This window comes from Rhineura floridana, chromosome 11 (genome assembly GCF_030035675.1).
Source record: "Rhineura floridana isolate rRhiFlo1 chromosome 11, rRhiFlo1.hap2, whole genome shotgun sequence".
Taxonomy (NCBI): domain Eukaryota; kingdom Metazoa; phylum Chordata; class Lepidosauria; order Squamata; family Rhineuridae; genus Rhineura; species Rhineura floridana.
This window is the reverse complement of record NC_084490.1, coordinates 20484574-20507579: the sequence shown is the minus strand read 5'-3', so window position 1 is coordinate 20507579 and position 23006 is coordinate 20484574. Positions and strand designations below refer to the sequence as shown.

Below are 23006 nucleotides of genomic sequence, written 5' to 3'. Positions count from 1 at the left end.
CAGGCACCTGGTTGGCCACTGTGAGAACAGGATGCTGGACTAGATGGGCCACTGGCCTGATCCAGCAGGCTCTTCTTATGTTCTTATAAAGAAATCATAGTCAGTCACTCAACTGAGTTTTAATTTTGTTGAAATCGATTAATTAATTGCTTACATCTGCATTTTTTTCTTGTGACTAAAACAATGCTTTTGAAGGAAAAAAAGCACACTTCCCTTCTTTTAGATCAGGGATGTTGTCGAACTCCAACTTCCATCAGTCCTAGTCCAAGGGCAGGGATGATAGGAGTTGTAGTCCAGCAACATCTGGAGGACAAAACATTCTCCCGCCCTTGTTTTAGTTGCTGCAAATATATGACACAGGTGGTGCCATCTTAAAAAAGGCATTCCCTACTGTGTAAAAGTGCAAGCATAATGCCTCTTCTAGCATGGCACCTCGCACCTGCTATATTGAGAGGTATTAATAGCACAATCCTACACGTGTCTACTCAGAAGTAAGTCCCATGGAGTTCAATGAAGTTTACTCCCAGGTAAGTGTATATAGGATTGCAACCCCCGAATCATTAATATTTTCTTGAAATGAGTTGCCCAATAAACCAAAGAAGACTTTTTAGTCCTGTGGTTCCCAAACATTTTCCCCTGAGACCACCTGAAAATTGCCAGTGATCTTGGTGGACTACTTAATTATTTTTCTGCCTGTTGTAACAACTGTAATACACTGTGTTAGATGCTGCAGGGATTTTAGTTGTATCTATATGACTTATTTCTTATCTTTTAATGTACTACAATTTGCATTCCATAGAATTCAAATTGTAATACAATGAAATAAAAGAAAGAAGCAATAAAAATGCAATTAAAAATTGATATGTATATTTAATGCAGACATGCCACGGACCACCTGAACGAAGCTCACAGACCACTGCTGGGCTGCGGACCACAGTTTGGGAAGCCCTATTTTAGTCAACCTAAAAAGACTTTCCATTGATTTAATCAAAGTAATCAATTAAAAGTTGCAGCCCTACAGCTACAAACAATATTTGTAGAGGCATCTATAAAGCCAAGTGTGATCTGAGAGGTGCACTCCAGGATCCTGAGTAATGTGACTCAGGGGAGGGGGGCACAGTACAGTTGTCAAATTGATTGGTGCAGCCATTAAGGGAAAGCAAAATGTTTTCGGCCACTCTGTTAACTAACCCACTGCACCCCACTCCCCTACTCAGGGAGATCCCAAATATAAAGTGCCTTGGGCAATGAGTGGTCCCCCCCTTGGTTCCTCCCCCACCCTCATGGTTAGTTTTGTAGTGTTGCTGAGTTGTTGCTCTTCTTCAACAGAGGAACATAGCAAGCTGCCTTATACTTAGGCCATTGCTCCATCTAGCTCAGTATCGTCCGCACTGACTGGGAGCACCTCTCCAGGGTTTTAGATAGGAGACATTCCCAGCCCTACCCTGCTACTGCCCTACCCATACTGCTAAGTAACTTTAACTTAGTGCTTTGTGGGCTGCAACCCAAAGAACAGTTAAAAACAAACAAACCACAAATGCATAAAATTGCATTTTGATTGAAAGTTGTTATCGTTGCTTTTTAATAATATTATTACCTTGTTTTTTGTAAATTACTGTTTTTACTGATATGTATTTCTATATTTGTGTTTATTTTTTGTTTTTTTTGTAAGCTGCCTTGAGGCCCTTTTGGCCAAAAGGCGGCATAGAAATACTAATACTAATACTGATACTGATAATAATACCCTGGAGATGCCAGGGACTGAACCTGAGACCTGCCACTGATCCACAACTCTTCCTTTGTGTCTTTGCAAATAATAAGAAAAGGTCTAATTAAATTAAATGTTTATCCACTTTTGAAAGTGACAGCTGATTTACAGTTTTCTTTTTAAATTGTTTATAATGCTTATAGCATTCAAAGTACTTGTAGTGCTTATGCCACTTTGGGAGTCTGCCCTCAAAGAACAGCTGTGTATTCTGCTTTTATGTACAGCAGACAATGCCAAACTGGACGTTGAAAAATAAACATACTTTAAAGCTCATTGATAGAAATTCATTTTGTAGTTCTTGCAAAAAAAACCTGTAGAATTTTTTGGGGGAAAGGCTACAGAGAGGCACAACGATCTTTTCCCCATGCTAGTGGCACTGCATTCAGCTCAACTCCCAGGGTGAACCCTGCTCACCCCACCCCTATGGCCAGCTCTGCCCCTATAGGACAACATAGGAACTGACAGCCCTGTTTTTTCCTTCTGTGATTGATTGAACAGTGATCTGGGAGGAGAGGTGTGTGCAGTGGAGACTGGTGGCTCCAATGTCATTGGGGCAGTGAATCCACTCCGGGTTTTAGTCCGAACTTTCAATTAGCTGTCCAAGGTGCTGAAACCAAAAGCACCTTGGATAGCGCCTTGAAAGTTCAAACTTCAACCAGGAACGGGATCACTGCCTCACTGATATCGGAGCCACCAGTCTCCACTGTGTGTGTGTGTGTGTGGTCCTTTGACCTGTAATATCTGCTTTGGCTCTTGTTTGACTCAACAATAGTTTTGTTCCTTATTAAGGTACAATAATTTGCGTTCTGCTTGTGGCAGACTGAGGGAAGGATTGTGTAGAACAGTCTAACAGAGCAGTTTCTGATAACTTTATTGCGAGAGGTTGGGACCAGGATAAATTTTGCCCTAGCAAGGTTTGTAGCCAAGTGGAGACTAGAAGCCAAGTCTCCCTGGTTCTGGTACAACACTCCAACAACTCACCCACTCTCTGATGTAATGCCAGTGAGCCCAGATAGATAAACTGTCCCCACCACCCTGTGTTTAAGCTGTGTCGCCCTGAAGTGCCTTGATTGTCTATATCGGTCTTCTGTATCTTTAAAAGTTGTGCAGGGGGGAGGGAGAATTTCACCTTGTGGCTTTTCCCATTACAATGTTGCAAGAAAACCTGCACTTGGCTGAATTTTCTCTTCTCTTAAAGATACAGAATCATTCTCAGGCCCTGAGGCTGGCAACCCTAGCTGTAAATGTATACAGTAATACGTACACAGCCTTAAACAGTGAAAACTAATCAAAGTTGGCACTTACATTATTATTGTTGTTGTTGTTTGATCAAACCTCTCTCTCCAAGAAATGAAGGATTCTTGCCATCTAAATTATCCCTGTATGGTTTCACTTCCTTCTTGGAAGAGCCACAGTCTAAATTCACAAACAAGTCATTTTTGCCCCAGCAGGATTAACTGGTCTTGCTTGAGAATCAACAAGCCTTTCCAATAACTTAGATAGGTCCAGATACACCCAGAGGGAACAAGAGCTGGAGTGTGGGAAAGAGGACGTGTACAGGAGAAAGGAGTAGGGCCTGTACAGGAATGGCCTCCCACTGAGAATGAGCAGAAAGTGTGTGAGGGGAAGGCTATGAAGGTGAAAACAGGAGACATGCAAAGGAATGGAACAGAACACGAGAGGCAGAGCACATGGGTCAGATAGGAATTTTTGTGGGCAGCCTGAAAGCCAGATGAAATCTTTCATGAAAGTGCCATTCTGTGATTTTATCAAAGCCCATTCTGCCATCTTAAGTGGCTTTTGCAATCTCCCTGAGGATACTCTCTCAGGCTGCATTCTCTTGTATTAGTTGTGTGCTCCTAAAAAGCTGCCGCACCAAATGGCAACTTGGGTTGCTTGTGTCGTGGGGTAGGACCTGGGTTTTACATCTGTCATTCCTTCCTTCCATCTAATATTGTCTTCCGTCCTTCCTATCGCATCTATCCTTCTTTCCTTCCATCCTTCCTATGCATTTATTCCATCAATCCATCGACGTATTCCACAAATCTATCTGCATGCTTTCTCTCTCCTGACTTCCTGGTCTATTTATTAGCCCTCTTCCAACAGCCATTTTGGGAGATTTCACAGTTGCTCACTGCTGTGGGGGATATAATTGATACATGTAACATGGACAAAGTCCATTTCAACTTGGTCAGTACAGGTTACCATTGTCACATATTCTTGCTTGTCACAACAATCCGGTGAGGAAGGTGAGGTGAGGGATAGTCTGTGAGAGGGAAGGACAAGCAGGAAGAATTCTTGAGGTCTATATGGGTGATGCCACACACTGCCAGTTTCAGCTTCTATCAGAAGAGGGAGAGACAGAAAAAGAAAAGGGAATCTTTGGCCTTCATAAAAAGCAAAGGTGGCCCTGTTGGTCCATAAGGAGAAAAAAAACCCTCCCAGATCATCAGGCAAGATGTCACACGAAGCAGTGGGTGGAGAGTAGGGCGAGAAAAAACAAATTAGGCTGGATGTAAAGACAGTGGCTACAACATCAGGTTTTTTTCCATTCTTAAGTTCAGCTTTCCACATTTCTTCATCGGGTTGCATTTAAAAAAAGTACTCATAAAACTCAGCAGCACATTAATGCAAATTTCTAATACACCTTTATATAAATTTTGCCTAATGGCTGTGTTTGCATTCATGTATTGTTTAGGAAAAGTGTGGATTAGGTAGGCTTGCCTATAAATGCTTACTGAATCACATTTGTCCCCCATCTCAAACAGCATCCAGCCTAATATTTGCTCTTTTTATTTTTGCTTTTTCCCTTCACCCCCCTCCCAGTGCTGAAGTTGATTGCAAATTCCCAGTTCCTTATCTGCACAAAGGTTCAAAACACTGCTTTTTGTAACATCTTGCCTGATGAAGAGTTCTGGAGACTTCAAAAGCTTGCCACCTTTTTGTGACATTTTGGTTCATCCCAATAAAAAGTATTGCCTAACTGTAGATTTTGGCCATCATGTTATCCCTCTCTTGGAAGGCATGGCCTCAAAGTGGAGGCAGTTGTGATATTCACTTTGGGGAGTTCAGGGGAGGAATAAGGGCTTATTAATACTGTTTTTCTTCTAGACCCAAAATGTCTCCCAAAGGACCTGCTCATTTGGGGGTACTGAGATAGCTAGGTGCATATATTGATAGAATGAGGTTGTAAACCAAAAGAAATTGACTTCAGCTGGAACCATAAAATAGTTGCAGGGCATTTTCTCCTTGCATTGTGTGGTACATCATATACAAACTCTTGTCATTTCTGATTAAAAGGCTTTTTTAAAAACACCACTTTCAAAACTTGCAGTATCTGTTTAATGTGAAATGACAGGGAAGATATGTCTCTCTGTGTGTGTATGTCTGTGTCTGTCATGGTCAACAATGGCTTCTGTCACACTATCTTGAAATCTCTTTTAAAAACAAACTATTTCTGTCTCTGGCTACATACGACTGGATGGCTGGATGGAAGGACAGACAGACGGACAGACAGACAGACAGACAGATAAATAGGAGGGGTAATTTCTGAGAAATTCAGTGGGCAAGGACAGAGGGACCAGCGTCTCTGAACCATTATGGAATTCTGGCAAAACATTTCACCTACATTCATTCCTGAGGTTAGGAAAAACATTATGGGAGTTTCAGGAAACCATGTGATCTGTTTTCCTCACTGAAGTAGATAGATCAGCAGTTGAGATGGATATGTTGATGGAAAAGAGAAGAAACACCGAGGGGGGGTGATATTAGTTGTGGAAACCTGATGGAAGGAAGAAGTGGGGGATGGACATGTGACTGGGAAGTAACATTAAACCAAAAGATTTAGAAAGTGTGTCACAGGCAGGAAAAGTTAAGGAAGCCGTGTATGTTTAGACTGGAGGAAAGAAGATTAAAAGGGGACTCAGTTGCATTCACTGACTACTTTTTAAAAATTGCCGCACACAGTTGGCAGAAAGCAATTTAGTCTCTGTTGCAACAGAGACTGGGACAAGGGCAGTGGGTTTACAAACCAAGAATGTAATTTTAGGGTAGTGATGGGGAACCTGTGATCCTCCAGATGTTGTTGGACTCCAGTTCCCATCATCCCCAGCCAGCACAGCTCCATGATCAGGGATGATGGGAGCTGTAGTCCAACAACATCTGGAGTACCAGAGATTATTTTCTTGGCTTCCTCTCTAGGGGATGGACATATAGAATGTCAGGTGGCATGGATGACTTCATAACTGAAAGAAATGTAGTCAGCTGTACAGGATAAAACTAGAAATACACGCATGCTCATCACTTGATGGCTGCAACCTCAAGTGATGGATTATATGTATGAATGGGAAATAACTCCACAGAGAGAGTTTTCTTAATTGCAGACGTGATTTTGAGCACAATCTTATTCAGCTAAGTCATTTAACACCTTCTTCCAGTCATTAAGGATAAAGTGTAGCGAAACCATGATGTGTATGCATACATGTGTGAACCAAACTATAGATGATCTAGCAATAGAGACTTTACAGAGTGGTACAATTGGGACCTGATAGGTATGGGCTAAGCAGAGGCTATCCTGTGTCATCGGTCTCTTGAAACACTGGGCCTCTATGACAGGTGACGGATACATAAGATAGCTAGATCTGTCAGTCTGTGATGGGATACTTAAGAAATGAGATCCAAAATGTTTCTCTTCTGAGGAGTACTGACCTTACTTTGTGATTTTCCCATCCAGTTGTTTTTGTTGGTTGTGATAGGGAGCTTCTGGAATTAAATGTCACTTTTCATGTGCACTGTCCAAGTCATCGTTATGGATAAAACAGCTTAGTTGTGTGAATTTATGTGTGCATTGGGCAGATGTGAAGAGGAAGCAGGAAAGCTTAATGTGAGGAACAATGACTCTAGCAGGAAAAAAAATCAGATATGGAGTGAGCAACATTTGGAGTAGTAGGATTTATAGCATTTTGTGTGTTAAATAAGGTAGATTGTACCAGGGAAGGATGCGTTCCCTGCAGTTGTTTATTGTGGTCATATGGATCGACAGGGAGCAGATAAGGAAGGATAGAGGATTGTATGAAACTTTCCAAATATGTGGAAACTGATAAGCAGAGTGAAGTTGAAGAATGAGCAAGGTTATAGCTGTCTGATGAGCATTTGTGAAGGAAGATAAATGGATAGACAAAGGATGGGGGAGGGGGCAAACATGGGGCTGAATATGAGAACTGATGGATGGTGGATAGCTGGATAGACAAGGAACAAATGGACAGATCTGAGAAGAAAGCATAAGTGCAATGGGAAAGATAAGAGTTTTCTCAAGAAGGGGTGGCTGATGCACAAACTCTGGTACCTGTAGATGCTCCAGTCTCTCCTTGAGTGTGTCCAACATCTTCTCCATCTGGTGCACTCCAGGGGATGCCTCCTTGGGTGGATCCTCCATGGTGTTGGCAGCGGCAGCCCCCTTGCGAAAGGCATAATGGGTGTTGTACCCCACCTGTAGTTTGTGGTGCTCTCGTTGTCCAAAATAATGGTACTCATTCTCCCGGGCATGGATGCCTTTATGGGGATCTCGGTGGCCAGCCTCTTTGTGGCCCTGTTGTCCATCTTCACGGTGGCCCTGATTTCCACCCTTGTGATGGCCTCGATGGCCTCCCTCATGATGGCCATGACCATGGCTGTGATTATCTTCATGGTGACCACCATACTGCTTCTCAGCAGCGGCTCAGCTTGGTTGTCAACTCCCGCACTGTCTCCCTCTGGTCCAGGATCATCTCCTTCTGGGCTCCTGCAAATGCAGGATTGTTTCCTTGGCTTCCTCCACCCAGTGCCCATTTCCCCCAACTTTAGCCCCCACTCCATGTCACTGCTGGCTGGCTGACTGGCATCCATTATCCATATCCAGTGGCATAGGACTGCAAATAAATTTGGGCAAGCCATATTCAGTTGTCAGCACCAGTGAGGAAAAGATGAGGCAGAGAAATGCCCAATGCAAGGCCATCTCCACAGCTGGGATGTCTTCAGTAGATGGGAAAGGGGTGAGTGGAGACAGCAGTCCAGAATGGGTTTGACAGCCAAAGAAGGAGAATGGAGATGATCCTAGATAGAGGCCACCAATCTAGAGATTACAGACTTTGTTGTACAACAGATTTAGATGCAACATCAATCACCCAGACCCTCTCTTAGAAGACCAACAAAAATCCCAAGAAGCTACCTCAAAGGCTTCTGTTAGGAAGGCAATCCAAAGGTCTTGATAGAAAAGTGGACGTTATTCCAACTGGAGCACACAATGGAGGTAAGCCAAGGTGGGCCCACCAAGCCACCAAACATGAACCAGGCCTTGTCCCCTGAGTGCCACAAATCTGGTTATGTTGCCTCAGCAGTCAGAGCCTTTTCGTGTACCTCCCCTGGTATCTGCACCTTTCTGTCCAGCAGAACCAAGCTGCCAGCAGGTGTCCCAACAGCCTGCCCTGTCGGGATCTGTGCTTTTCCTGCCTCTCCTTTCTTTCCAATTTGCCGAATCCGCTTGTGATGCGGAGCGCAGCATCGTCTCCCCTAGCGACCAAGAAATTAATGGGCTTAAGGTGTCATGGCAAAGCTTTTTCCTTCACTCCTGCCCATCCACCCCACCCTCCGTTGCTAAGGCCCCTGGCCGGCAAACTATACACAACCCCTCTTCACGCCACTGCCCCCAGCGGATAAGAGACTTGCAAAGCTAAAACTCCACTCAGAGGAATTAAGTTAGCAGTAAGAGACAGAGAAGCCGAGCTCTGGGCTAATTCACTGGTTTCTCTTTTAATGAAAAGTACTTTCATGGAACCCATTACTCACGCAATATGTCAAATGGGCAATGTGTGGAGACAGAAAGATAAACAGAGACAATGTCTGCAATAGATATATAGATACATCTTATATTTCAACACAAGGCACTAATAATGTGATCAAAACCAATCAGATAGAGAAAAATACAAAGCAATTCAATCCAGCACATAGATACTAATACAAAACTCCTATCACAAACACCCATGTCAGTGATCGTTTTGACAGTGTTTGCTTCCAGGTGATGGAAATTTCACAACAGCCTAATATGGTTTGTCTCCCCTGGAAAGAAAAGAACTTTGAATGAATTTGGAAATTTAAAAGAAAATCAGAATGAAAATTGCTAGCAATTAGCTATAGGCACCACCTATGCTAGCTCAACAGGTTGCTTCTAGCAAGCCTTGATTTCCCATATCTCCCTCAGACAACTTGCCAGATTCAATAATTTTATATGTTGAGTTTTTCCCTTACAGTCCCTGTATTCAATAGCATTTATAATTGGAGGCATTGGGGACATTATAACAGGCACTTTACCTGAACTGAGCTATTAGGACATTGGGTTGCATCCATATTAAGTTTGTTGCACTGAATTCACACTGAAATCAGTGCAACTAACTTTTCCCATTGATTTCAGTGGGATCAAGCGTAACTGGATTCAGCCGAGTTATCCTTTTGGAATCAAAGGCATTGTACTAACCACTTATTTATTTATGTATTATTTGATTTATATCCCGCCTTTCCTCCAAGCAGGAGCCCAGGGCGGCAAACAAAAGCACTAAAAACATTTTAAAACATCATAAAAACAGAACTTTAAAATACATTAAAACGAAACAACTTTAAAAACATTTTTTTTACAATAATTTTTATTCAAATTTTCATAAAACATACAAAACAAAATCATAAAACATTCAAAGACAAAAAACAAAACAAAACAAAAATGATTAAACAAAAAAATAAAATGTTGACTTCCCATTTGTCGCAGATCAGATCAGTTATAGGTCTACAATATATAACAATCCTGTCTCTTAAATTATATTATAAGATCACTTTCCTCCAGTAGTTATCTTAATTAATCATCAAATCTCATAAACATTACTTTATTCTTTCCACAAAAAGTCAAAGAGAGGTTTCAATTCTTTAAGAAATATATCTATCAATTTTTCTCCAAATAAACATGTCGATTAATCCATCTCGTTAATAATAATAATAATCTTATTGTCATAACCATAGTCCAAATAAACATATCGATTAATCCATCTCATCAAAATCTGTTAGGTCCAATAATTTCAATAGCCATTATTCCATTATCCATATTAATTCCATCTTCCATCTTCAATAGTCCTGTTAAATCCAGTAATTTCAGTGTCCAATCTTCCATTATCAGTATTCCATAATAATCTTGCTGTCATAGCCATAGTCATATAATAAGAGTCTGATGGGAATTTCCTCTATCCCAAATATTTTCTTGCCATCAATTCTGAATAAGTTGCTGAAATATTGTTGTAAAGTCATATCTCTGTTCTTTTTTACAAAATGCACTGGCTCATCTCTTGAGAGTTTTTCCATTGTCACATGGCTGCAGTTAATTCCATAGATTTTCTCTATATCAAGCTCCATCACGTCATTCCAGTCCAGAAGATTATCCAAGCCATTGATAACTTTATCTCTAATATCTTCATTAATTTCTTCAGAGATAACGTTAAATTCCAAACAGTAGATTTTATTTCTAATATCCATAAACTCCAGATCTTTTTCCAATTCCACATTTGTGCCAATCTCCAGGGCTTGTATCTTCCCTTTATTTTTTCTTTTCTCATCTCTGATCTCATTCTCCTCTCTCACAGGATCCCCTATTTCTTTAAGCTCCTGCGTCATTTTGCTCAGTTCAATTTTCAGCTCCTTACTGCCCTGTCGCAGGGTTTGTTTCGTTATCTCAATCTCATCCATTATTTTCTGAAACATAATTACTTCCAGATTCTCAGCCACTTTCTTGATTGCCATTTTTAAAACCACGAAAACAAAACAAAACAAAAATAAAGAAGAACCACTTCTTATTTCAGCAACAATTGGGTTAATATTCCAGGCTTGATGACATCACAGTATAAACAGAGCAGCCTGCCTTATCTCTCTATGTTCAAGAATACAAAACAAATTTAGTTCCCAGCATCAAAACAGTTAGTGGCGTCGTGAAGAAGCAGATTCGTCAAAATAAAATAGACCAAAAAGAGAATAGTCCCAGACAATATAATGTTCCTCGGAATAGAAATCCCTCTTCTGTTTATATCTTTAGAATGCACTTCCAGGACAGCTTTTTGCAATAGAAACAGAGATAAGCTGTTAATTTCGTGAATAACAGAGAAGAGTTATAGCTCACCCAGAAGTTCTTTAAAGCTGATTCATTTGACAAATCTCTTTTTGCTGCAACAATTTAAACCAAGTAAAAAAAATAATAGAAAGAAGGGTGCTTGCCTGTTAGTCTGTTTTCTCTTTGAAGAAAAGATAAACGTATCGCATTAATCAGATAGAGCTTGTTCGGAAAAAGCTTTGAAAACATTTTTTTAAAAAGGTTAAAAAACATATTGTTTAAAAACATATTAAAAAGCAATTTATGATTATATACAGTCAGGAAACAGCTGACATGAAGTGAAAAACTACTTTTCCTTCTAAAAACCCACAAAAGTGTATATTTTAGGATCAATACAACATCATGTACAAATCTGAGAAAATTTCTATAATTTTACCTTTAGAATTTTGAGTCTTTTAAAATAACGATAATAGTTATTAATATTCATATTTCTAAAGCACTTGCACAGCTTGCCATTGTACAGTAATTATATTAAAGTCAAATAAATCTTGAACACATACTTATATTACCCCAAAATATTTTGATTATTCCCTGAGGGTTTTGTTTAAAAATACATAAACATCTTAATTCTTTTTAGTGAAGTTTAAGGTAATAGTGTTAAGCATCAGCTTACTAGACTCAGTATTTGTATACTTTGTTCTCCATAGATACTTTACCATCACCTGAGTGTGAGTCCACAAGTCCCATATACTCTTTTATGCAGCATCATTTAAAAAAATACTGTGGCATCCAGAATTAAAGTGTAATGGCATCCTGAGTAGGGTTATCAGGTCAGAAGCACCCCAAACCCTGAGGTTTTGGGAGCAGGCCCTACTGATGTCATAAGGCGGGCCCTAGTGAAGCAGGATACATTAAGCATCAACCACAGTTGCTTGGAGCATACAATTCAAACAAAAAAAATGTGTGATTGGAAATTAAGATAGAAATCTTAGCTAAAAGAGGGTGTTCCCAAGTCCAGCTGAAGTGACAGGATCATTCATTTTCACCTGCTTAGGGAGCTTGGACAGGGAACATTTAATCTAGTTTACTTACTTTTGGCAAGAAGGGTTGAAGTGCCCTCCTGGAGAGCCACCAGAAGGCCATTGTAGGAAGAAGGGAGCCTAGTGTTGTGGAAATGTCAGATGGGAGCACTCAGAAGTAAAGATGGATGCTGTGACGTCCTTCCCTGGTTCTCCCTGTCAGGTTCCCACCTGCTTGTGGCTACTGCCTTTCACTAGGCACCACCAGGGATACCACCAGTCCAGAACGTCCTTTATATGGTTTCTCACTCCGCTCTAGCACAGATCTCACTAGATCCCCCTGCTAGGCAGCACCACCAGTCACGTCCTATAACCAATACTCCCAGAGACTTTGCCTGAGTCTCTCTCTAGCTGGTTACTTTTGTGACTGCGTGCTTATGCTGTTCCCAACCCCCTTGTATCTTTATAGATAACGCATACAACTCTGGGTTGCTCTGGATACTTGAATTGTTATTATTCCTCCCTTCACCGCTGCCACCATTAGATACTGTTTCTGTTCAGCCTTGGTAATTACCTTGCCCTCCCTTCTGGTCTGTATATCCCCCAGCCAAGGATCAGGCCTTTGGTAAACCAAATAAGTATTTATTAAATATCAGAAATAACAAGATTAGTTTTAGAATGTTTCACAAGCGTATGGTTTCATCTATTCCTGTTTTGTACTTGACTTATTATTAATCAGAACTCCAACTCCCTCTTTCTCCACACTCCTGACCCCCACCCTCAAACACCTCTTTCTCCACACTCCCAACATCCACCCAGATTCAACTGTCATTCTTCCATTTATACTCCCAGCCGTTCAAACGCTCAGCCAATCATCCAGCATTCTACTGCTCATGTACTCCCTCCTCTTTCACCCCACTTACCATATGTCTTTTATATAAACAGCACTTACCATATTTACACTATAAGCAGGAACATCACAGATGCCACTGAAGGTTGCAATTCTAAACACTTACTAAGGGACTATGCCCCATAGAACTCACTTCTGAGTAGATATGGTTATGATTGTGCTGTTAGTATGGCATGACTAGGGATCCTCTGCAAAGATATCCATATCCAAGCAGTGTTAGCAACTCCCTGCCTGGAATGCTCTCCCCCTGCCTTTTAACGTGGCTGCTTCAAATCTCTTTACAGACTTGACCCTTTGCTGCAGTGAGAGGTTTGAGAAATGAGCAAGAAGATTTTATATCATTTCCCACCTACCCTATGGGCTGCTATAAACTCACTTTGACAGCCAACCCAATTCCAATGAGTAATAATTGAAAGACAGCAAACACATATGGTTTGGTCTACCTTCACAGGCAGCAGCTTGGGAACAACAGCAATTGCAGCCACACTTCCCAGTATGTGATTCTCTTTTATTACTATTGGGCAAGAAACAAACCGTCATGCAACCAACAAGGTACATCATCAGTGGGTTTAAGGGGGTTGACCTGAGCATCATGGCACCACTATAGTTGCTTCTATGGGTATAAGGGAGTGAGTTCAGAGGTTAATGAAATGCAAATAGAAAAACAAAAACAAAAAACAGTGATTTCCTAAATGCAATACCATACCAACCACAACAATATTCCTATGAGTAAGGCAGAAAACTCAGCATCCCACAACCAGTCAGGGTTCCCAACCCAAAACCAAAAATTAAAATAATCCTGGGAGCCAGTCAGCCAAGGTCATAGAAATCCCCATGCAGCACAACCTGATCTGGGGGCGGCAGTTAGTGCAGAATGCTGTGGCACAATTACTAACATGAATTAGACCCTGTCAGCAATAATACCCCTGCTCTGAAATCTGCACCGGTTGCCAATTTGTTACCAGGCCAAGTTCAAGGTGTGCTTTTAAAATTGTTCTTTTCAGTTCATTAATGAATGCACAACATACCTAGGGCAAATCCACACCATGCATTTAAAGCACATTCAACATACATTTGAAGCACATGAATCTCACCACAGAATCTTCGGAACTGTAGTTTGTTGAGGGTGGTGGGGAACTATAACTGTGAGGGGAAACTATAACTGTGAGGATTCTTGGGGGAAGTCATGCGTCTTAGATGCAAATTGGATGTGCTTTAAATGTATTATGTGGATCTGCATTACTTCATAAACTTTGCCTGCATATAAATCATTTTAATTAATTTTTAAAATGGAAATCAGCTACAAAGTTGACTCTCGGCCTAATCTTCCCCTCAGTGTGAAAACAACAGAGGGGGATTATGACCACCCCAAGGAAGATGGGCACACTTAAAATGCAGAGGAAATAATGATGTACAACCATAGTGTGAAATCAGATACTTATTGAGACATAGTATGAAGAAATATTTATGTAAGCATGACTGTCAAAGATGTTTATTATTTTACACAATCCATAAAGATATTTATAGTGCATGGACTTCACACTGGCTAAAAACCTGAAGAGGCGGGGATTCCAGCAGCTGGCTATTAGCTCATTTAACAAAAGGGGGGCTGACATTTTGGTGTATATCTCTTAATATACACCACCTAGGAACTTTTTTTTTAATGAAAGCTAAGAGGCAGGAGATTGGGGTGATTCACCCACAGACCTGGAGAATACCCCCCCTGGAGAATACCCCCAAACACCAGAATCTCCAGGTGAAAACTGGAGACCTGGCAACCCTAATCCTGAGTTGGTGGTGGCAATAGCAGTATCTGCCCTGCTTCATGTCGTTCTAGGTTAACTAATACCAGTAAGGCCAACCACTGTGTTTTCCTTCATTGCCGTCATCTACCCAGCTACATTGAACTGCAGATCCGCTCTTTCTTGCTCTCCACATCTCAAAGCCTCACGTAGCCTGGTCCAGAATACATTCTCAGCCTCAGGGTCCTCAGGCCATGTAAAGTAGCTCTCTTGCTTGATCAGTTTCCTTAGGCGATGGTAGGGAGATAACCTAGGAAGGAAGGAGGAAGGAAATCAGGTTTTCCATTCCTTAGCACACAGACCATACTCCATGCCCTAAGACGCCCAGCAGTAGGGATGGGGGAGAAATTCGATTCAATTCACATTTGAAGCCAGATTGGTCACATCTGCACTTTCCGAAACAACATGAGAACATATTTCAACAGCCATCCTTTGACATTCTCACTTATCCTAATTTTGCGATGCACTTCTCAATGCACCAAGTAATGTTTACAAAAATGCATACGTTAGGGGACAGAGTGCATAAAAACAAATATATTGATGAAAGTAACATACAAAAATGCATTGTATGACGAGAAATTGCTTGCAATATTTAATAGTCAAAACTGTGCACAAAAATTTATCTATTAGGAGAAATTTCCACGAAAGTGCTGGAGAAATTTCATGAGGATTTTTTTTAAAATGGCAAATTGCTGCAGAATTGAGATCAGAAGAATGAGAAACCGAGAGAACCAAAACTGATAGATGCTGCCATCCCTACGGAGCAAAGGCATCAAGAAGAACCCGCTGAAGTAGACAAAGGAGCAATTTAATCCCGCGTTTGGTTTCTCGTGGTGGGCCAACCAACGGCATCTGTAAAGCCCACAAAGGAAGGGCATGAAGGCAACAGCCCTCCCCACTGTTTCCCCAGAGTAAAAAATATTCACTGGCATCTGCCTCTGAACATGGAGATTATTATGGAATATGATTTGTGGAAATATGATCCCTACTCAGGGATTAATATTTAACAAAGAATGGGTTGCAAAAGTTCTAAATAAAATAATAAAATAGAAACTCCCACCTTGGTGCCAGATATCACTGTCCCACCTCTTCCTGATGTGCCATCCCACCTCACCTGTAATTAGGGATTTCCTCCATAAAGACCACAACCAGAGGGTCCTGTCCATGGTAGTAGATCTTGGAACAAGCAAGCTGAATTTCCAGTGAACACCACTCACTTTCCAGGTAGTTGTTGCTCACCAGACATAAGGTCTTGTGGCTTTGGCTAATTCCATTCTGAACATTGTCAATGTAATATTCTCCAGGGGCAAAATCTCTAGGCCCAAAGCAGAGCCGCAAACCAGGTTCTCCCTGCATCTCCAGCTTTTCTACAACATTCTTCACCACCCATTCGTAGTCCTGACTACAACAAGAAATGTAGGCATCATACTGGTATTTCTGTCCTTTCTGACGCAGACGCCTGTAGCCCCAGCCCCTCAACAAGTAGTAACCATGCCTGAGGGTCCAACCAAACTTGGCATAGACCAAAACAGTAAGCAGAAATGAAAGAGTGATCACAGTGGTGGCAATGAAGAAGTATATTCCCCAGTTCTCAAAGCAGAAGGACATGTCTTCATAAGCAAAGAGACGATCAATTGTGCCAGGGCTAAAGCAATGATAAGCACCCAGCAAGGGCACCTGGATATTCGGTTCAGACACAGACCAATTTTGGAACCAGGCATTCTCACAGGAGCATGTCAGGGGATTCCCAGAGGCATCCAGATATTTCAGGGAGGAGAGCCCGCCAACCAGTTTTTTACTGATGGTCCTCAGGTCATTCCTGCTAAGAGAGAGCTGCTCTAGAGATGGCAAACCAGAAAATACTTGTTCAGGCAGGTCCTGGATGGCGCTGCCTTCTATCCACAGTCGACTTAAGTTACTCAGGCCTTGGAAGATATTTGGATGGGGTTTCCAAGAGTCATTATAACCAAATTGAATTTCAGAGAGGTCTAAGGACTCTAGGCTAGTCAGGTTGACAAATGTGAGGTTAAAGAATAATATACTGGGGTTGCCCTTCAAGGAGAGATACTGTAGGCTTTCCAGGCCTTGGAAGACTTTGTTTGTGGGGCAGATGGGTTGTCTAGGTCTCTGGAAACTAAGGTCCAGCTTGCGAAGGGAGAGGAGGCCAACAAAAGGGGACGGATAATCATATTTGTTGTAAGTAAAGAGGCAGTTGTGACCGAGGTCCAAGGTTTCTAGTTTTTTGAGGGGTGCAAAGACTCTCAGAGATAGCTTGTAAAGCAAGTTATGGTCTAGGTACAGATATTTCAGGGAGTTGAGTTTAACAAAGGCACGCCTTTTGATAGTGAGAATTTTGTTGCCTGAAAGCAAGAGAGTCACCATGTGGTTGAGCAAAAAGGCATTATCCTTGAGTAGTTTGATGCTGTTATCCCTCAAGTCCAAGAACTTCATTTTACGAGCATAATGGAAGGTGTTGCGGGTAACAGCTGTGATCTGGCAGCCCTGCAGGATGAGTGTACGCAATGCCTCCATGCCGAAAAAGGAACGCTGCTGGAGATTGGTCAGGCGGTTCTTCGACAGATCCAAATAGCTCAAATTCTTCAAAGGATAGAAGACTTTTTCCTGCAATTGAGAGATAGCATTTCTCCTCAGGATCAGTGTACGTAGCCGCATCTGCTTCCCCCAAGCCCTAGAGCTGAGCCGCAGCACCTTGCACTTGTCCAGAGACAGGAACTCCAAGCTTTGAAATGTTGTAAAGACCTCCTTGTCCAGGTACTTGTTTTCTGTGGTAGACAGATCCAGCCATGTGAGGTTAGTGCAGGAACCCAACTGGATCAGCTGAGTGACATTAATTTTTGAATGCTTGATGTCCAAAGAGGTCAAAGATGGGTGGCCTTGGAAGAAGGAGCAAGCTGCTGGCAAGGTCTCATTTAATGATGGTTTTGTACTAGAGAAATGCAACATGGTTAGGTTAGGAAGAGTTGCATTGTTAAGCTGGGATATCTTTAGGGGGTTCATGTCCAAGGACAGCTCCACCAAAACAGGGGTGGCCTGGAAGGATCTGGCCCCCACTTCTGACATATTATTATAGGTTAGGTTGAGTTGTTGCAAGTTAGGGAAGGAACAGTTGGACAAGTCCAGCCTGGATATCCCATTGTTGTTTAAGCTGAGGTTCCTCAGGAAAGGAAAGGTAATCCAACTGGGGCCCATACATGGAACAGAGATCTGATTGGAATCCAGATCAAGGAAGGTGAGATTGAGCAAGCCTTTCATAGCTGTTGCCACCACTTGGAGATTAGAGAGATTATTGTTGGGAAGGTGAAGTTCCTGGAGAGCCACCTGGGACATGAGAGAATTGGGGTGCAGAGTGGTAATTTTGTTGTTACCCAAGAATAGCTCACGTAGATTCCTTAGGTTGGCCAACATGGAGGACCCCACGGAAGCCAGCTGGTTCCAGCTCAAATCAAGCACCTCCAGGTTCCCTAGGCTTTGAAAGGCATTAGATTCAATGTGTGAGATACTATTATGGTCCAGGTAAAGTTCCAACAAGTCAGAAAGGTGGGTAAAGGTGGTTGAGGTCAGATCTGTCACTTTGTTGTTGGAGGCTCTGAGCCAATGAGTGGAATTGGGCAGATGGAAGATGGCAGAACTCAAGTTGAAGATGGCTTGGTCACTACATATAGCAAGGCCTGGTCTGTCAGCGGAAAGGATACAGTGATCGAGCCCAAAAGAATGAACACCCCGATGTGACCACATGAAGAAATCTAGCAGCACACAGAGCATCAAAGGGAAAGATCTAAAACTGGACATAATGAGCTCTTTGCGCTTACTGCTTGTATTTCATGCACTGTGGGTTTTACTCTGCAAAAACCCGTTCCTTCTTCCCCTTCTTGCAACATGGGTGAGAACTGTCATCAGCAGCTTCATAAACGAGACGTTCAGCTCCTAAAATAAGAATACAAAAAGTGGTTCCAGTGAGTTCAACGGGGGGGTGGGGTGTAAAGTGAACAAGCTAGCACTCTGCATTCATATGAAGGCAGTTGGAATCATTGAATCATAGAATTATAGAGTCAGAAGGGGCCTATAAGGCCATCGAATCCAACCCCCTGTTCAATGCAGGAAGATGTTAGGCTCTGCAAGGTTTATTCAGGAGTACTTTATTTCTGTACCTTCAATTCACTTGTAATATACAGGGGTACATTACCCATTTTCTCTCCCCCCAAAAAAGGCTCCAGTACAGGGACACAATAAGGGGGTGTAGCAGAATTATCTCCTTACTCATAATCCATTGCAAGATGTCATTGATCTGGCGCCACCTATACACTGAAATGAACTAACTCAGGGGCATCCTGGGAAGGGGTGAAAAGTGTCCCTTAACCATTACACAGACAAGCCTTTTGCAACTTTTCCAAAGCATGTTAGCCGCCACAGAGCAATCCTAACTATGGGAAGCCAGTGTAAATTAGGCTAGTGTACTTATGCCATCGTAAGATATCCTTATTACAAATGTATTCCAAACTCCGTTAAGGAGCCTCAGGGAGGGATTACTGCTGCTGGCTGAGCCAACAGGTGAGTGTGGGGCTGAATTTTGAGGACTGGGTCTTAGGTCACATGACTGAGCCAAACAGGTGTAAGTCCCACCACCGCCACTCCCCCAGAATGCCCCCTTCTGGGGAACTTACACCAGCAAAAGTTTGCCAGCTTAAAGTCTGCCAGCTGAGGTGCAGGACTTGTGCTACCGGGGTGAGGGACTTGTGCTGGCATATCTCTGGCTCACGGACTTACACCAGCATAGCCATGGCTCTGCTGGGAAAGCCCAAGATCCACCAAATCCAAGCTGTGTCATCTCAGCGGATCTTGGGTTTGGATTACATTGTAAGAATGCCAGGTGGCTATGGCTTCTTTGAGCACTAAGCTTGAAGAAGCTGCCTTGCCACCACCCCCGCCACCACAGCTAAAGAGAGAGGACAGATATATTATTCATAAGCAAAAAAAACCCTTGCAGTTTAAGAACGTACCTATAACCAATAGATATTTCTATCAAACTTTCAAAAGCAGGGAAACTGGGCAGCTATAGTGAATGCACCAGGGAAGCATGAGATCTGACCTCCTCTGAGATATTGTACTGCCCTACAAATTTGTCAAAATGCAAACACAATTTGGGTTGGTCTTTCACAGTCCAATCCACTTCCTGTGTAGCTTGGAAGAATTTGGTAACATGCGCCTCTGAGCATATGGTGAGTGGTGGCAACACCTGCAGTTAGCCCAAATAACAGAAACAAGACATGTGCTGTGCTGATCTTGTTTTAGCACAGAGGAAGCAACAATATTAAGACAGTTGATATAGTTCAGATAGTCACTTTAAATATGTTTGATTTACTTTGCAATTTAGTGAAGCATTTGTTTTTGCTTCTGTTTCTGTGAATATGTGAAGTAAAGCAACACTGCAAAATTTACACTGAAAAAACTCTTGTGGCTGTATAATTCTTTGTCACTTTGTGCAGCACAATCAGTGTACGTTGGCTCTTTATAAAAAGAAGACAGGCCCTTCTACAGAGGAGATTAGAGTCTAGGGCTGTGGCCACACTAGTCACCTACAGCAATGTGTTTCCATTGGTCACACCTGGAGGGGGAATGGGTTGATCTGCCGATCAGCTGACTAGTGTTATGTGCCCCCTATTTTCAGAAGAGAGAGGTGGAGATGCTCTGGAACCCACAGAACAGTGAGTGTGTCTCTATCCTAAAACTGAAACAAAGGCAAGGCAACAGAAGAAAGGGAGATAGGAGAAGTACACAGGGATGTGGGCTGTTGGTGTGTATGCCAGCCTTCCCCAACTTGGTGCCCTCCAGTTTTGGACTAAGGTTCCCAACAGCCCCCCTCTCTCTCTGCTGTCACCTCTGCCCTTTCACTTGCCTTCTTCCTCTGATTCTGATCCCCACAGCTGCCCCAAGGGGAAGGGAGTGAGATGAATGGAGGCAGCTGTTCCTTCTCCATCCTGCCATTGCTTATTCATACAGGAAAGGAAATGGTCTGCCTTCGTCGATCCCAACTTAGGGTTTTCATGGTAAGCGGTATTCAGAGTGGGTTTACCATTGCCTTCCTCTGAGGCTGAGAGGCAGTGACTGGACCAAGGTCACCTAGTGAGCTTCGTGGCTGTGTGGGGATTCAAACCCCTGGTTTCCCAGGTCGTAGTCCAACACTTTAACCACTATACCACACTGGCTCTCACATATACAGCATTATTCACAGAGGCCAGGGCCAAACTAGAGGTGATGTTAATTTAAACAAATAAACAAATAGCCACCATCAGAGCAGGGGATGGCTGAGCAGGATTGGGATCACAGTGGGCAGGGAGGTGGAGAATGTAATCCTTTCCCTCCTGCCATGGTCCTGGTGCCCTTCCCCACCCCCAAGCTGCGATTTATATCAGGAGAGACGCTCCCATTGGCTCCTGCTTTGGCTAACAGCAGATTTGTTGGGGAGGTGGGGGGAGTGATTTCCCTCTTGATCACAATCAAGTGAAGGCTCCCTTCCCTTCCCAGCCACCATATTCCAGACCTTGCTGCTTTGCACTCCCTTGTGGGAGGCTATTTACATTTTTATAATTGCACGTTAATTCCTTTTCCATATATCTCATTTCATGGGGAAGAGCCATGGCTTTGCACACGGAAGGTACCAGGATCAGTCCCTGGCTGGGAAAGCCCCCTTGTCTGAAACCTAAGGTGAGCTGCTGCCAGTCAGTGTAAACAATACTGAGCTACATGGACCAATCATCTGACTCAGTAAGGCAGCGTCCTATGTTCCTGTGCCCTCAGAGAGAGCAGGTGGTCAGGCAGCAGTAACAAGGAGGAGAATCAGCGGGGGGTGTGTGTGAAGAGGTTGGCAGTGGGTCTTCTGCTGAGGTGCGGGTTTTGGCAGGTGCCCTGCACAAGGTCAACTCCTTGTTTCAACCAAAGGAAACAACCTGCTGGTGCTGCTCGTCTTCTCCCCACCCACCCCCATCTCACTGCTCAGGCAAGTGAGGAGCAGCATAGCAATATCCGAGGAGACAAACATGCTTCAGCAAACCTCCACAGCCAAACAAAGGGCTGCTTCAGACTTTGCACAACCTCACGTAGTCAAGCGATTTGTTAATGCCACTGGAAGGAAACTGAAAAGGCAATGCGACCGAAGGAATTTGGAACTAGAACAGCAGACCACCAGTTACAGTCAGGCACAACAGGGCAATCATGTTCAAGGTCCGTCCAGAGTTCAGGGAGCAGGACACTGAAAGGTCTGCAGGCAGTCATAATAACTTTGTTTAAAAAACACCACCAAATGTTAAAAGGCCCTGAGGATGTTGTAGCAGAGGGGAAAGCTTGCTCTCTTGGGTTTCTCTGCCTGCAATGCAGCTGTGTGAAGGCTTAAGAGCCCAGCCTTTGCAGTGACCATTGCCCTGTTATTATACAAGCAACAGGGCGGAGATGGGAAATGCCCACTTTTCTCAACCCCAACACTTCCTCATTGACCTCCTTTTTACTCCGTTTTGTCAGCTGCCTCTGTCTGTCACTAACGCCAAACCCCCCAGCCTAGCCCAGAAGACCTTGTCGTCGATAGCAAGTTGGACCCACCTTTAGCCTTGTATCTTTTCCTTGCTCTTCCCACTAACAATCTGTTCAAGTGCTTCTTTCCTCTTCTGTGCCGCTGTGGCAGCTTTCAGTCAAAGGGCACTCTATTTCCTCAAGATTTGGGCAGCTGTACAACCCTGTGTGCCATGGGTGCATGCCACCTAGAAACTGAAACTTTTCAAGAAAGGAGGGGCTGCCAGTATGAAATGAGGAAGGGGTGGAGCAGCAGACCTTCTGTGTTGCATGGAGCAATCTAGGCAACTTTCTCTTTTCTTCTTCTATTTCTCCCCATAATCATTAAAAAAGGATTAGATTGATGGAGGATAAGTCTATCAGTGGTTACTAGCCACTATGGCTTATGTTCTTCCCCCACTGTTGGACACAATATGCTGGAAATTACAAGTGTAGAGAGACTAGTTTGTACTCGTTTAAGACTAGTTTATATACGCAATAGAATCAAATTGTAAAGCTCTTGTTTGACATGAATCATTTTAGGCTACAAGAAGTAGTGGTGGCCACCAACTCAGATGGCTTTAAATGATTAGACATTCATGAAAAATAAGGCTCTGGGTAGAGACACACTTACTGTTCTGCAGGTTCCAGTGCATCTCCATCTCTCTTTCCTGAAAACGGGCACATGACTAGAAACAAAGCCCTTGAGAAGAGAAGACTAAGGAGAGATATGATAGCACTCTTCAAGTACTTGAAAGGTTGCCACACAGAGGAGGGCTAGGATCTCTTCTCAGTTGTCCCAGGGTACAGGACACAGAATAACGGGTCAAGT

The 23006-nt window shown here is 42.9% G+C and overlaps 1 protein-coding gene and 1 pseudogene across 3 annotated transcripts; both read right to left on the bottom strand.

Moving 5' to 3' along the window:
* Positions 1-3978: 3978 nt before the first annotated feature.
* On the bottom strand, positions 3979-7760 carry LOC133367516 (neuronal pentraxin-1-like; annotated as a pseudogene).
* Positions 7761-10653: 2893 nt separating this feature from the next.
* Positions 10654-22384, bottom strand: LOC133366802 (toll-like receptor 13). 3 transcript variants are annotated; one of them, XR_009758481.1, is made up of 4 exons: positions 22226-22384; positions 15729-18559; positions 12477-14864; positions 10654-11120 (listed from the first exon to the last, which is right to left on the bottom strand). XR_009758481.1 is itself a non-coding variant. In XM_061590300.1 (3 exons), exons 2-3 carry the CDS (start codon positions 18422-18424, stop codon positions 14702-14704), a joined length of 2859 nt encoding a protein of 952 aa, XP_061446284.1. In that variant the 5' UTR covers positions 18425-18559; positions 22226-22384; the 3' UTR covers positions 11401-14701. The 3 variants fall into 3 exon arrangements, 1 of the variants encoding a protein (XP_061446284.1); XM_061590300.1 differs by lacking the exon at positions 10654-11120 and having other exon boundaries at positions 11401-14864; XR_009758482.1 differs by lacking the exon at positions 10654-11120 and having other exon boundaries at positions 14777-14864; positions 18445-18559.
* Positions 22385-23006: the final 622 nt, after the last annotated feature.

Bases quoted from the DNA above. Each gene is read 5' to 3' on its own strand.
- LOC133366802 (XM_061590300.1), bottom strand. From the start codon at position 18,424: ATGTCCAGTTTTAGATCTTTCCCTTTGATGCTCTGTGTGCTGCTAGAT. The intron at 14,865-15,728 runs GTGAGGTGGGAT...CTTCCTTCCTAG, and splicing joins GAGGAAATCCCTAATTACAG to GTTATCTCCCTACCATCGCC.